Below are 13,488 nucleotides of genomic sequence, written 5' to 3' on the forward strand. Positions count from 1 at the left end.
TCCAACGCTGTCCGTGACCTCCTTCGTTCTCCATGACGGCCTAACCTAACGTTTCCCTTTTCACTTCCTTGTACCTTCTGTGACAGAGGATGCAGATTCTTTTTTTTTTTCCGCACTTAAAGCAAAGTGCACTTCTTTTCCAACCGATATATACACTCTGAAAAACCACACACAAGGTGTAATTTCTTAATACACTTCCGTGACAACACATTTTGTGTTACTTTCAGCACAGTCAAAGCTTCGCTTGGTAACACGTGAATTGTGCATTTGTAACACACAAGTAATAACGCTGACACAAAATGTGTTGAAAGTAACATAGAAGTAGTGACACAAAAAATGTGTTGTATATTAAGACATCCTTTTTGAGAGTGTTGAAGCCTTACTCCTCACCAGGCAGCCTGCTGTAAATGAACACCGAGCCTGGCCTCATTTTCACGACTGAAAGTGCAGTAATAAATAATAAGCATTGATATGGAAGACGTAACGTGTCACGCAGCTCAGGATGGCCCTGCAGATGACACTGAGGTGGATTTATTTGCAAGCAAGTGCAGACGATGAAGGCCGTTTCATTCTAAAATTAAAAATAGGAAACACTGTCTCCACAGTTGACCTCGCTAGGAAGCGGCTTTCAGCTTGTGTACGTCATGGGCCACCGGTTGTCACCAATCCTAGCCCCAGACGTCTGCACCGTGAGTGGCAAAGTACTGTCTCCTGGCACATGCACTGTTTCAGGAACCCTGCAACTCATCTGATGGATGGGCCAGGTACTGACAAACACAACACCTTTGGATGAGATGTATTATGGTCCACAAATGTTCATCATGCTAAAAATGCAAATATTCTAAGCTCCTGCCACTTCAGTTCTCTGTAGACATGTAGTGTGATCGCTCAGCAATAGCAAACAACCACGTAGACCACAGGAAAGAGCCAAAGATAGAGGTGCATCGCTGGTGTGAATGATCCTTGTCCACGCGTATGTGCAAACCTCACCGGAGAGCAGAAGCCAGGCGCTCCGTGGCCTGTTCTCTCTGAAGGAACAGACCGCCCGGCCTTTACCAGTCCGGTGTTAATGAAGGAGACTGACTCTGCAGAATTACTGCTGCTTTATTTAGCTCACACACGCGAGCTCAGCATGCTCCTGCGGCGCCTCCCGGAGGAATGCGCGGACAGAGCGGCTCGACGGGCCTCGCTGCATGACTGCGTAAAAAGCTCCATGCAAGGGTGAACCGAAAGGCCCTCGAGGCGTTCGAATCCAGGCCTGACGTGCACACTGTGGTTCAGAGCTTACAGATGTACTCATGTCAACAAATATCTACTCCAGAGCTCTGATCTCACGTTGCTCATTACGCAGTATGTTCGTAGTTCTGTTTCTTTGAAAGGGAAGATCAGATTTTTTCTTTTGTTTTGTATGAATGCGTATTTTGGGCCTGCTGTGAAACCAGGAAGCTGTGAGCAGTGATGGTGCTGAAGCTTGTATTTGACTGTGACGGAAAACAGTGCAAACATCTGCTCCCAGAACTTGCCGCCCCCCCCCAAACAGCTGCCGGACGAGGGTGCGGTCATGGCCCGATGGGCCGAGGAAACATATTCCAGTAAAGGAAAAGGTCACCACCTCCACCTACAAATTTACCTTCCGGCTCCATACAGTCATTTTAAATTTCTCTTGAAGAGGAGGTGGAGGAGCACAAGTCAGAAGCCCGAGAATAACTTGGTTAAAACATTCTCTTTGTGCTGCTGTTTAAAAAAAATCAAGTTTTCATCTTCTAATCAAATGTCAATATAGAGTTGAAAAACCATGTCACCTCTTGCCAAGTCCTCTGATCAGATCTTTTTTTACTCACTGCATTTAGCATTAAAATGTTCACACATCCTGAAGGGAAGGAAGAACAGAAATTCCACATAATACAGGCCTTTGGCAGACACTGTTAATCCAGGCAAGCTACATAGCTAGCATTCTTCAGATACAATCGATTCACTTGGGAGTTGATCCTGCAGCCTCAATTACAATATAAGCTTCCGCAGCGTCACGCTACACTGCCACAGTCCAATCTCAGATTAATTCCTGCAGTTTTGAGGAATATTTCTTCAGACTAATCACCTTTTTAAAAACACGTATTTTCTCCAGTATACAGACTGAAATTGTGCATTCGTATGATTGTACATTCTGGCTGGCAATAGGTTTCTTTGAAAAGTCTCAAAGATATGCAAAAAATAATTTCACCAGCAATGCCTGAAGTGTTCTAGGCAGCATTTTAAATGTATATTTCACCCAGGTATGGCTGTTGCCACTGTTAACATTACCCAAGTGTTGTTTTGTTAGTTTAGATTTGACAGTATTTGTGCTTCCAGTCTCAATCAGGGAAATAACAAAGGCCACAATGACAGGGTCACAGTTCAGAGGTCAAATGGTTTAATTGTTAGATGCAGACAAAGAATCAGTTTACTGGCTTGAGAGGGGGGGTGGGGGTTTGTGCAGAATACTGGACAGGGTGGGCGGGGCATGGGTGGAGTGTGGGTTTCGGTGTCCAGTGGAGGCCCCTCCTCTTCCACAGGTCCTCCTGCCGATCTCAATGTGAGCTCTCGCAGTGGGACCTGCCCGTCTCATTCTCATTCTGCCGTTTCAGAAAGCTACACAAACACAGGGTTTCATTACGGAAAGCTCAGCCCCAGGAGCACTGCGACCTGCCAACTCATCAGGCCCGCGTCAAATATCTATTTGAAAAACCTTCGAAAACCGTTGCAGCACCCAAAGTGTTTTTGAATTAAATATGAATAACAGAAACAACCACCATATGAAATAGCAGTGCGTCTGAACCCAATACCCAAAATGCACAGACGTACAGAAATGAGCATCGTATTGAGATTTTTTTTGTCCTTAAGTCGACCAATTATTTGTGGAAGGCAGCCAGAAAATGAGAGTCCCAAAAAAAGTGAACATAAAAATGGAAAATGAAGTGATGAGCATTTGTGGCATATAATATTACACATTTCGGTGCATTTCTCTACACGTTGACATATGTATTTATTAAAGTTCTAGACAAACAGATCCAAACCAGCTCCAAACAGATATAGACAGTGTTGTGTCTGCACACCCCTAATATGAAATAAGAAGTTTTGTCCAGACTATTGGGTAAAATACGATTTTTATTTTAAAACTGTCAGTAACCGTAAGCGTCTATTTTCCTGGTGTCTTATGCACATTTCAGATAATTCTGACCCAGGTCTGTAACTTGTCACATTGATTTCACATATTTAATTTCATATATTAGATTGTTGAAAAACAAAAACTCCTCACCAGTCCATAGTCATCCACATAAGAGAATTTCTCTTCTCTATACTGGTGCCTTTTCTTCATAAAGGTGAGGACAACCCAATCACAGACAATCGTAACCTACAGAGGGAAAACAGACCAATCGCAGGCCATGGTTAGCCGCAGAGAAACAGAAATGACCTATCAGAGTAGAGGTGTCCTACAGAGGAAAGGAGAATGCCACCAGCAATTCAACAATTCAGCAATTCACAGACACCAACAGCCTACAAAGAAACATAACAGACCGAAGACCAATCACAGACAAGGGTTATCTACGGAGAGACAGAACAGGCCAATCACAGGCAAGGATGCCCTACAGAGGGAAGAGAATGCTATATTGGAACACAACAGTCCACAGAGGGCCCACAGACCAAGAGCAGACAAGGGTTACCAGCTAATAGGAAAACCATGCTGTCACCACAAAAGGGGCTGTCTACAAACAATACAGAGCTGGCTGGAAACAATCACAAACGTGGGTTACATTTTTAAAAAGTCACAACAGGCTAATCACACATGAGGGTTGCCAATATATAGACAGAACTCACCGTCCCTAATCAGAGATGAGAGTTTTCTACAGAGAGCCAGAGCTACCCAAATACAGAGAAGGAACCAACCAACCACAAATGAGTCACAAGGAAAGAAAGGAACACGGCCAGTCACCTAGCCAAGCAATTTCACACAAGTAACTGCTCTACCAGTTAGCCCTGGTCCCCGAGAGCATGATCTGGCTCAGCTCATATCTGAAATTTAAAAACACACAATATCATCGTTACTGCACTTCTAGGTCAGCAGACATCCGCAATAAGGCCATCATATGTGCAGCACATTTATATGTACTGTATACCTGTTTTAATAATTCCATTTATCAAATAAGATCATATGTTTATAAGATTATATGTTTCCACATATGAATGAGTATTTGTGGTGGGTGAGGTGAGTTCCCACTCATCCCTGTAAAGCACTTTGAGCGTTCGGAAAAGTACTATATAAATGCCATGTTTCATTCATTCATTCATTCATTCATATTCTACATGCATTTATCTTACAACTGATGCATGTTCTTTGCTTGTGCCATTGGTAAAGAAGTTGAAAACAGAGCCCTGCACTAAAGCATGATTAGACACAGATTCCTGGCCTGTCTATATCAATGTGACCACCAAATCTTTCCCCAGTTCAAATGCCTGACTGACCCCCAACCCCCCCCCCCCCCCCCCCCCCTCAGGTTTTTGAGCACCGCCGCCACTGATTAGAAACGTTTTCGCCAGGAGTTGTGACATCACTCACCAGCCCGAGGAGAGCGAGCCCAGCACCAATGTTCAGCAGCATCGGCACAATGCTGAACTTCCCCGCCTTCACCATGGAAACAATGCAGATGTCACCGTCACAATATAACCGCGCTGTCGTGATACTGACAACACTGTCACAGCATCAATGCATCATAGTCACAATATGGACAACAGTGAAATGTAGTCACGGTGCGGTCACAATAGAGACAATGCAGTCGCAATATTGTCACAATATTTTAGTCATGATACTGTCACAATACAGTAGCAACACAATGCCGTGATGATATCATCCCAGTATAGTTAAAATAGAGTAAATGCTGTTGCGAAATGCAAGGTGCACTATTAAGACAATGTGGTTTTGGGTCAATACTGTCACATGACATGATACAGTCACTACAGGGACACTGCACAATGATATATTCACCAGAAATACAAGTTGCAATATCAATATCATAACATTTACATTACATTCAGGATAAAGTTAACCGAGCAAAATTATACAGGCACTAAAGTCATAAAGCAATGAAAACAAACCTATGACACAAAGGCTTTACTGGACATTCTGATTGGTGAGCTGTTGTGTGAATCATTTATCAATCAATCATGAGTAGAATTACAAATCCTAAAGAATTTTCCTCGTCTATCCACAGATAATGCACTTGAGTGAAGGCTCACCTTGCCAAAAACCATGACATCGAAGCGAATCCCGAACCCTTTGATCAATGTTCTCACCTCCACGTCATCGGCAGTCCTGTAGTATTTTGCAAACCTGCAAAGCACATCAGAACCGACCTAGAGCACCCTGCACATAGACATACCACGCCACTGCGCTACTCTCACCTGCGACCTTTTGGTCAGAAAGTGCCAAGAGACAGCGCCAGTTGGGCCTGTACCTGAAGTTGTACCCTGGGGCCACGTTGTTTTCGGGTTCCTTGTTGTCCAGCCGCCGGAAGGTGTACCGGGGCTTGCACCAGCTGGCCGGCATGTCCAGGTCACAGTCCCACCGGATCTGAATCCCCATGACTCCGCCCTAACGGAGAGGCACACAGCGGGACTCAGGGGCAGCCCATACGGATGTATGAACCCAACGACCCTCCAAACAGCCCTTCGTTCCAGACACTAAACAAAAGACAGCACCAGTTGAATCCTGACCGTGCCGGTGCCAACTGTGGCTGGGGGATGATGGCCAATAGAGCATGCTGTGTCATGCTGACATCATGTGGGTGAGAGAGAGAGAGAGAGAGGGGGAGAGAGAGCAAGAGAGAGAGAGAGAGGGAGAGAGAGGGAGAGAGAGAGAGAGAGAGAGAGAGAGAGATAGAGAGAGAGGGAGAGAGAGCGAGAGAGAGAGAGGGAGAGAGAGAGAGAGAGAGAGAGGGAGAGAGAGCGAGAGAAAGAGAGAGAGAGGGAGAGAGAGAGAGAGAGGGAGAGAGAGCGAAAGAGAGAGAGAGAGAGAGAGAGAGAGAGAATGAATCAGTTCTGAGATTTAGAGAGACTGAGAGAAACCATCCGGGTGCATGCGTCATTGAGACAGAAGACGGGGAGGTACTGACCATCACCGCCATTGTCTGAAAGTCCTCCTGTGCGGCAGAGACGATGTACTTGAGAGAAAAGATGGGGCAGTCTGGGTCAGTGGTGGCGTTGAATATGCAGTGCGTCAGGTAGGTCTTATTGATGTGGGGCAGGATGTTCCTTCTGCAAGTGTCAACACTGGAGCTGAATGCGACTGAAGCACAACTGATCGCTACTGAACAACACATCTGAACATGACTGAGTATGACTGAACACATCTGAACATGACTGGGTATGACTGAACACATCTGAACATGACTGAGCATGACTGAACACATCTGAACATGACTGAGCATGACTGAACACATCTGAACATGACTGGGTATGACTGAACACATCTGAACATGACTGAGCATGACTGAACACATCTGAACATGACTGAGCATGACTGAACACATCTGAACATGACTGAGCATGACTGAACACATCTGAACATGACTGAGCATGACTGAACACATCTGAACATGACTGAGCATGACTGAACACATCTGAACATGACTGAGCATGACTGAACACATCTGAACATGACTGAGCATGACTGAACACATCTGAACATGACTGAGCATGACTGAACACATCTGAACATGACTGAACACATCTGAATGTCTGGGCTTACATTTTTCATTTTAGAAGCATGCGTGCTGCTTTGAAAAAATGTTAGTATAGAGCCTTGGTGACTGATCCAAATATGAGTGAAAGGGCACAGGAAGACATAAACACATGCAGACGGACTCACTTGTTGAAGTTGAACTTGGGGTAGCGGATGTTGTTCTTAATCAGCACAGTGAAGTTTTCAGCATCTGCCAGCATGGGAGGACTGTGAGGGCACACAGAGAGGAGCGCAGTCAAAACCCCAAAAACAAAAAAAACCCCTCTCTCCTGAGGGCCAGGGGCTGAAGCAAACTGTGGCAGGTTGGTGTTTGTGTGTGTGTGTGTGTGTGTGTGCCTGTGTGTACTCGAGTTAGCTCAGTGTACCCTCACTAGCCAGGGTCACAACCTTACGCTACTATAAGCCTGACCAGGTTGCTTATGGGACTATGAGTCAGATGAGGCCGACGCTCTGATGTAAGATCATCCCACCCAACCTCCAGGAATGTGCTTTGCTAAGAAACCGATGTTCAGCTGCTTCTTCAGATGAATCATAGTTTTGTGCAGGTAGAATTCAGACTGGAGGCATGGAAAATTAATGCAAGAAACGAATCTCATGGTAAAGCCTGGCTACAAAGCAGTAACTGGGTTTGACCAGCACCTTACACCTCACCTGCATCTTCCATTATATGCTACACCACAGCTGGAGGCAGTACACATACTTTATATTCAAACATCATGCAGCAGGGGATTCTGGGAAATGTTTCAGTGAGTGTGGCTACTCACACAGGTGGATCCACGTTCACTTCCAAGGGACACCAAGCCAGGACTTCGCAAGTCTTTACAGAGTCTGAGTAATTCACACAGTTACCTGTCTGCACACCTACAGGACAGCAAGGGAACTCATCAATAATGTAAAATAAATAAATAATTAAATAAATAATTTTAACACACACACACACACGTATATATACACTCACCGGCCACTTCATTAGGTCCACCTGATCAACTGCAAACTGCACCCGTTAACGCAAACATCTAATCAGCCAATCACGTGGTAGCAACTAAATGCATTTAGCCATGTAGACATGGTCAAGACGATCTGCTGAAGTTCAAACCAAGCATCAGAATGGGGAAGAAATGTGATTTAAGTGACTTTGTACGTGGTATGGTTGTTGGTGCCAGACCGGCTGGTTTGAGTATTTCAGAAACTGCTGATCTACTGGGATTTTCACGCACAACCATCTCTAGGGTTTACAGAGAATGGTCCGAAAAAGAAAAAATATCCAGTGAGCGGCAGTTCTCTGGGCGAAAATGCCTTGTTGATGGCAGAGGTCAGAGGAGAATGGCCAGACTGTTTCGAGTTGATAGAAAGGCAACAGTAACTCAAATAACCACTCACTACAACCAAGGTATGCAAAAGAGCATCTGTGAACACACACCACGTCAAACCTTGAAGCAGATGGGCTACAGCAGCAGAAGACCACACCGGGTGCCACTCCTGTCACCTAATGAAGTGGCCGGTGAGTGTGTATATATATATATACACAGTATTTATTTGGCACTGTACTTCAAAATTTTAGATTTGTTATCAAAATATTTAATTTCGTATTTGTATACATCTAATATGAAAGCTGCAGGCTTCACAAGGTGGACTAAAGGGGAAAGGCTAGTGAACCCACAAAAGGAGAAACAAGCTGCTTTGTGGTTAAGCTTCGAAGTGAAACTCGAAAGCTGAACTCTAACGTTGGAAAATTTTGTGTGCAGGCTGAACGTTCCTAAACCCCTGAACCTCAACTCTGAGATCCACTTCCAGATTTGACCTCATTTGCACTTTCACCAGACACTTTGCCCAACTCCCTAACCACTTTACTATAGTTCCATCCTCAGTGAATCAGTCTTTCTGAAGCCTACCATTTCCCCGCACGTCCTTGAGACCTGGGGTGCAGTCTCTGTCCGACGAACAGTTGGAGTTTGGCCCGGGGACCTGAACGACAGACACCGTCAGTCTCACCTCAGTTTCCCCCGATGAAAATGAAACCCAAGCGCCCAGGTAGCCAAACGTTTTCCCAGGGTTCAGTTCTGGAGGCTTCTCTGTGTTGTTTCACATTAAACTTAAGATGAACATTACAGTAGACATTACGATCTGGAAAATACATTCAATGATAGCAGCAAAGATAAAGTGCTGTAAAAACTGCTACTGTTGAACTGTCCATTCCTGTAGCCAAATCATTTTGGCCAAATCATTTTTAAATTGTGTGTCATGGTTCTGTGTTTTCCCTCTGTATTTCCTTGTTGGGCTGCCAGATGGCTAATTGTGTTTTTGTTTTCAATTGTCCTGTTATTGTTTGCTGGTTGTCTCATTTTCCCTTCCCTCTCTGTGGCCTGATTGTTCATTGTGCCCTCCTGTGTCTCGTCTGTGTCGTGTCCATAAGTTTCCCTTCCCCCTGACTCAGGTACTGGATCCTTGTTGTTGGTTAGTTTGTCTGGTCATGTTCCTGCCCCGTGTGTTCCTGCCCATGTTATGTTTGCAACGTGCTTTTGGACTTTTGTATTCTCTTGTTTCCTGCGTTTTTTTGAAGCTTTTCTTTGTGTTTGTGAGAGTTGCCCTGCGAGGCTTTTTGTTCCCTTTTTCTTGGCGTTGTAAGTAAAGTCTTGGTTCTTCCTATTTTCGAGTTTTGTGTTTTTCCCCGCATTCTGCATTTGGGTCCATTCCCTCGCCCACCCTGACAGTATGGTTAAATTACTTGTGTGGTTAAAATGTCTTGAATAGAACCCATTGCCCCAGAAAGATATTTATCTGCAGAAGTACTTTTACGATATTTGAGTCAAACTTCATAAAGGTGATATCACGTCATAGTCATCCCACACCATGTTTGATTTCCGGTGCAAGTGATGCAGAGCAGAGAGAATCATGGGATGTGTTTAGGGGTCTGCCCTACCTCAGGGCAGCGTGACTGCGTTTGGTTAGCGGTGATGATCATGTTTGTTAGCACAAAGAAGGAACTCTCCTCCTGTAATGAAAAAAAAAAACAGAAAAAAAGTGAAGTGGTGTAAAATTACAACTTGGATGTCATAATACAACCCCGTCTGGAAAAACCGGTGTAGATGTGGTATGTCTGATATGTGATCCATAATCAGTAAAAACCTTTTGCAATACCAAAAAAGCCACGTTTAAAAACTCCCTCTACAGCAGCAAACCGTACAACATAATTTCACCATCTAATACTGAACTCTGCAATTCCACAATGCAACTCCATAAATATAACATATTCCTAAGAGCCCAGCTCACAAACACTGTTAACCTAAACAAGACAAAAAAAAAAGAAATTAAAAAAACTTTAAAAAACTAAACTAACTAAACAAAAGTGATCTCAACTGCAAGTGACATATCCTGAAAATGAATCCAGTTAAGCAACAGACACTCTTTCATCCCCCTACCACTGCTGTGCAGTGTTAAACTGGAGTGGCTTGATTCACCAAGCAGTGTGTGACACAGCTGTAGGGGCCAAACTAAGGGCCTTGAAGCACTGCCAGTAAGAACCCCAGGCACCAGGAAGTGAACCCTCAATAAAGGAAATAAAACCTTAGAAAACAGCAAGTGGAGCCCTGGAGGACAGGAAGTGGGGGCCTAGACACCAGGAAGTGGAGGACTTTGGAGTATCGTGTACCTCCTCCTCAGATGTGGGTGCTACCTGAGGGGGGATGATGTAATCCGCCACATCCCAAACGCGAAGGCCCAGGTCAGATGTGTTGGTGAGGGCGACGCCCTTCACCTTGGTGGTGACTGAGCTGATGACGGAGTCTGTGTCTTGGTAGCCCCTCTTCAGCACGCAGACGTACCTGGACAGGTGAGAAAGGGGACACCTGGCACTCGCCTCTGAAAGAGTTTCCACTTAATAACAACCTGTTCTTAAATTCCAACCCTGAGGACTATGTCGGTAGACGGAGTGTAGCACAGTGGGTAAGGAACTTCTCCTTGTAACCGCAAGGTCGTGGGTTCGATTCCCGGGTAGGACACTGCCGTTGTACCCTTGAGCAAGGTACTTAACCGAAATTGCTTCAGTATATATCCAGCTGTATAAATGGATACAATGTAAAAAAAAAATGCTATGTAAAAAAGTTGTGTAAGTCGCTCTGGATAAGGATCTCCTAAATGCCTGTAATGTAATGTAATGTAATGTCACCTTCTAGTATTCAGTGTATTTAAGCCCTTAAGTCACTCATTTGCATCAGAGTCCATCCATCTTGATCCAAGGCCTAATTTGAAAAGATGATTGAAAAGGAAACCACAAAAACCTGAGATCCATGCCTTAAAGCACTAAGCAATGCACTGGGCAACACTGATTTCAGATTAGCGCTGGCAAAATGCTCACTCCACCTGACCCAAGAGCACGCGGTAGCCGGTGCAGATCAGAGATCAGGCTTGCCGAGGAGAGACAGTATTTGGGCTGAAACGCAACCAACACACTCCAGGGTTCAAAGGTCAGCTCCTGCATTCATAACACTGGGAGAACACTGGTGCCGCTCTAGGATCAGATTTTCACTGACCGTGCCGTAACCTTATCTATTATAAGCTAAACTCTCTCTGAACTTGTGTACGGGTCTTAGTTTTAGGTTTGATTTCCAGCCCACTCGTTTGTGGTATACATATTATTTGTTCAGTTAGATTACAGATAAACGGTCAAGAGGGGAAAAAAACCAGAGTAACAACCCAACAGACTGTTTTGTTAAAATTAAGTGTTAATTACATATAAACAGTATGCATATTATTTGTTCAGTTAGATTACAGATAAACGGTCAAGAGGGAAAAAATCATAGTAACAACCCAACAGACTGTCTTGTTAAAATTAAGTGTTATTTACATATAAACAGTATACATATTATTTGTCCAGTTAGATTACAGATAAACGGTCAAGAGGGGAAAAAAACCAGAGTAACAACCCAACAGACTGTCTTGTTAAAATAAGTGTTATTTACATATAAACACCATACAGGTTAATGCTGTCCACTATCTCTTGGCGTAAGTCTTTATGTACTCTGATTAATCTTTGTCTTTATTTTAGTCTTGGACTCCATCTTACCTGACACCACAGGTTGTGCAGATACTCAGCTCTGTACACTTAACATTTACAATTATGTGTCTTTACCACTGAAGCCAAAAAATGATAATTTGATGCACTGACCGTCCCCACCACACACATTCACATAGCCACCATTCCACAAGACCGTGGGGCTTTCTATAAGGTAAAGAACTATTCATATAAACCACACAAAGCGCCTATTCTTACCCAATTACGCTAGGAGATGCTTCTGCATATACGAAAACAAATTTGGAGAATAATTAGGCTCAGTGAGAAATTTTAAAGACGCCGGTAAGGAAAGTGAAGCAGACATTTGGATGCAACTTTATAGCTCAGAACCTACGTTTCAACCGCGTTACACGTTTCAAGTGCAACCCCGTTACACCCATAAAACGATACATTAGTCAAGGAGATGGTGATCCGTGTGTTTCTTTAATTGCGGAATAAAAAGTCCTAAAAAGTCTTACCCGATCACATAAGCAATGATGACTGCCTGGATCAACCTGTTGACTGTTCCCACTCTTTTGCTTCTTATCACTAGAATTTTAGGGGTCGCGTATTCGAAAAAACTCTGACAGATAGAGGCGCAACACCCTTTATCAAGTGTCATGTTTACGTTTATATTTGCTGAAAAACAGTAGGAAAGGCGGTATGCTAGCTTTCTCAGCCTCTTTTATGAGATCGCACTCATTCCCGGTGGTCACGGGATTTGTGACATATTAACGTGCCCACTTAAAATACATCCGCAACTCTCCAATAAATCCCCGTCAACCTTAGTTGATCTTCCGCATGGATTTACCGAAATCTGCCCTGCGTCATGGCGTTTTTAGACTTGCCATCCCACTTTTTAAATTCCGTTAAACTTCGCCTGACCTGCAATAACACTACAACTGTAACTAGAGGGCAGTAGTCGAATGAGTGCTTGAGACCAAAAATGAACGGGCTAGGAGTCCGAAATCACCATAATGTTTACCTCAAAGGCCAGTGTCTAATGGATATCTTGGCATTAATTTCATTATCCATTGATGTAGAAAAAATGATCATGAAATACTGACAGGTATCTTAGTTTTCTAACACAGCAGGAGTTTCGAGAGCAAAGACGCTCGTGCTGTGGCTACGTAATACTTATTGGCTAAGCATGGTTCTGAATAGTAAGCTATGGATCAGCAGGACGTTGTGGTTACGTGTAACAACATCATCTTTAGTCTTAATTAATAAATGTGGCTATATTATCACTGATATTTATTTCTGTGCTGCGAGCATTAAGATTCTTGGATGCTAGCAAACATAAACACAGTGCCTTAAATCGAGTCCAAACTTAACCTGTATACGCACTTTTCAGGTTCAACGTAATTGTCTATTAGCCAGATATTTGAAAAATGCTAACTTAAAGTTGTTAGGACTATACAACGTAGTAAAAAGAAGGCTGTATTTCCTAAATATATACAGTGCCCTCCAGAATTCTTGCTACTCTGAATGAATATATTAACATGCTGGATAAAATGTTTGATGAGGTTGGAGGACACACAGCAAGGGATCTGAGTCTTCTGAGACCATTTCCCCACGCAGAATCTCTCCAGATCCGTCAGATTCCTTGGTCCTCTTCACTTGTGGGCTCTCCTCTTCCTCACACCCCCACAGGTTTTCAGTG

At 43.8% G+C, this 13,488-nt stretch overlaps 1 protein-coding gene across 3 annotated transcripts; it reads right to left on the reverse strand.

Annotated features, from left to right (window-relative positions):
• Nucleotides 1-2,387: 2,387 nt before the first annotated feature.
• p2rx4a (purinergic receptor P2X, ligand-gated ion channel, 4a) lies at nt 2,388-12,649 on the reverse strand. Of its 3 annotated transcripts, none has more exons than XM_035391080.1 (12): nt 12,305-12,648; nt 10,449-10,596; nt 9,696-9,767; nt 8,668-8,740; nt 7,540-7,636; nt 6,902-6,982; nt 6,147-6,288; nt 5,490-5,626; nt 5,272-5,365; nt 4,595-4,660; nt 3,296-3,391; nt 2,388-2,628 (listed from the first exon to the last, which is right to left on the reverse strand). In XM_035391080.1, the coding sequence occupies exons 1-12, from the start codon at nt 12,445-12,447 to the stop codon at nt 2,608-2,610; spliced, it is 1,170 nt and encodes a 389-aa protein (XP_035246971.1). In that variant the 5' UTR covers nt 12,448-12,648; the 3' UTR covers nt 2,388-2,607. The 3 variants fall into 3 exon arrangements, 2 of the variants coding, with proteins under 2 accessions (XP_035246971.1, XP_035246973.1); XR_004762307.1 differs by lacking the exon at nt 2,388-2,628 and adding an exon at nt 3,971-4,050 and having other exon boundaries at nt 3,306-3,391; nt 12,305-12,649; XM_035391082.1 differs by lacking the exon at nt 2,388-2,628 and adding an exon at nt 4,006-4,050 and having other exon boundaries at nt 3,333-3,391; nt 12,305-12,649.
• Between the last annotated feature and the right edge of the window lie 839 nt (nt 12,650-13,488).

The sequence above is a fragment of the Anguilla anguilla genome, chromosome 14 (assembly GCF_013347855.1).
Source record: "Anguilla anguilla isolate fAngAng1 chromosome 14, fAngAng1.pri, whole genome shotgun sequence".
Classification (NCBI taxonomy): domain Eukaryota; kingdom Metazoa; phylum Chordata; class Actinopteri; order Anguilliformes; family Anguillidae; genus Anguilla; species Anguilla anguilla.

What these genes read in the sequence shown, in the direction of transcription:
- p2rx4a (XM_035391080.1), bottom strand. Translation starts at nt 12,447, where the DNA reads ATGACACTTGATAAAGGGTGTTGCGCCTCTATCTGTCAGAGTTTTTTC. An exon ending in ATGTCATGGTTTTTGGCAAG is followed by an intron (nt 4,661 to 5,271) that starts GTGAGCCTTCAC and finishes TCCATGGTGAAG; the next exon opens with GCGGGGAAGTTCAGCATTGT. An exon ending in ATGTGGATGACTATGGACTG is followed by an intron (nt 2,629 to 3,295) that starts GTGAGGAGTTTT and finishes GTGTTTGTGTAG; the next exon opens with CTTTCTGAAACGGCAGAATG.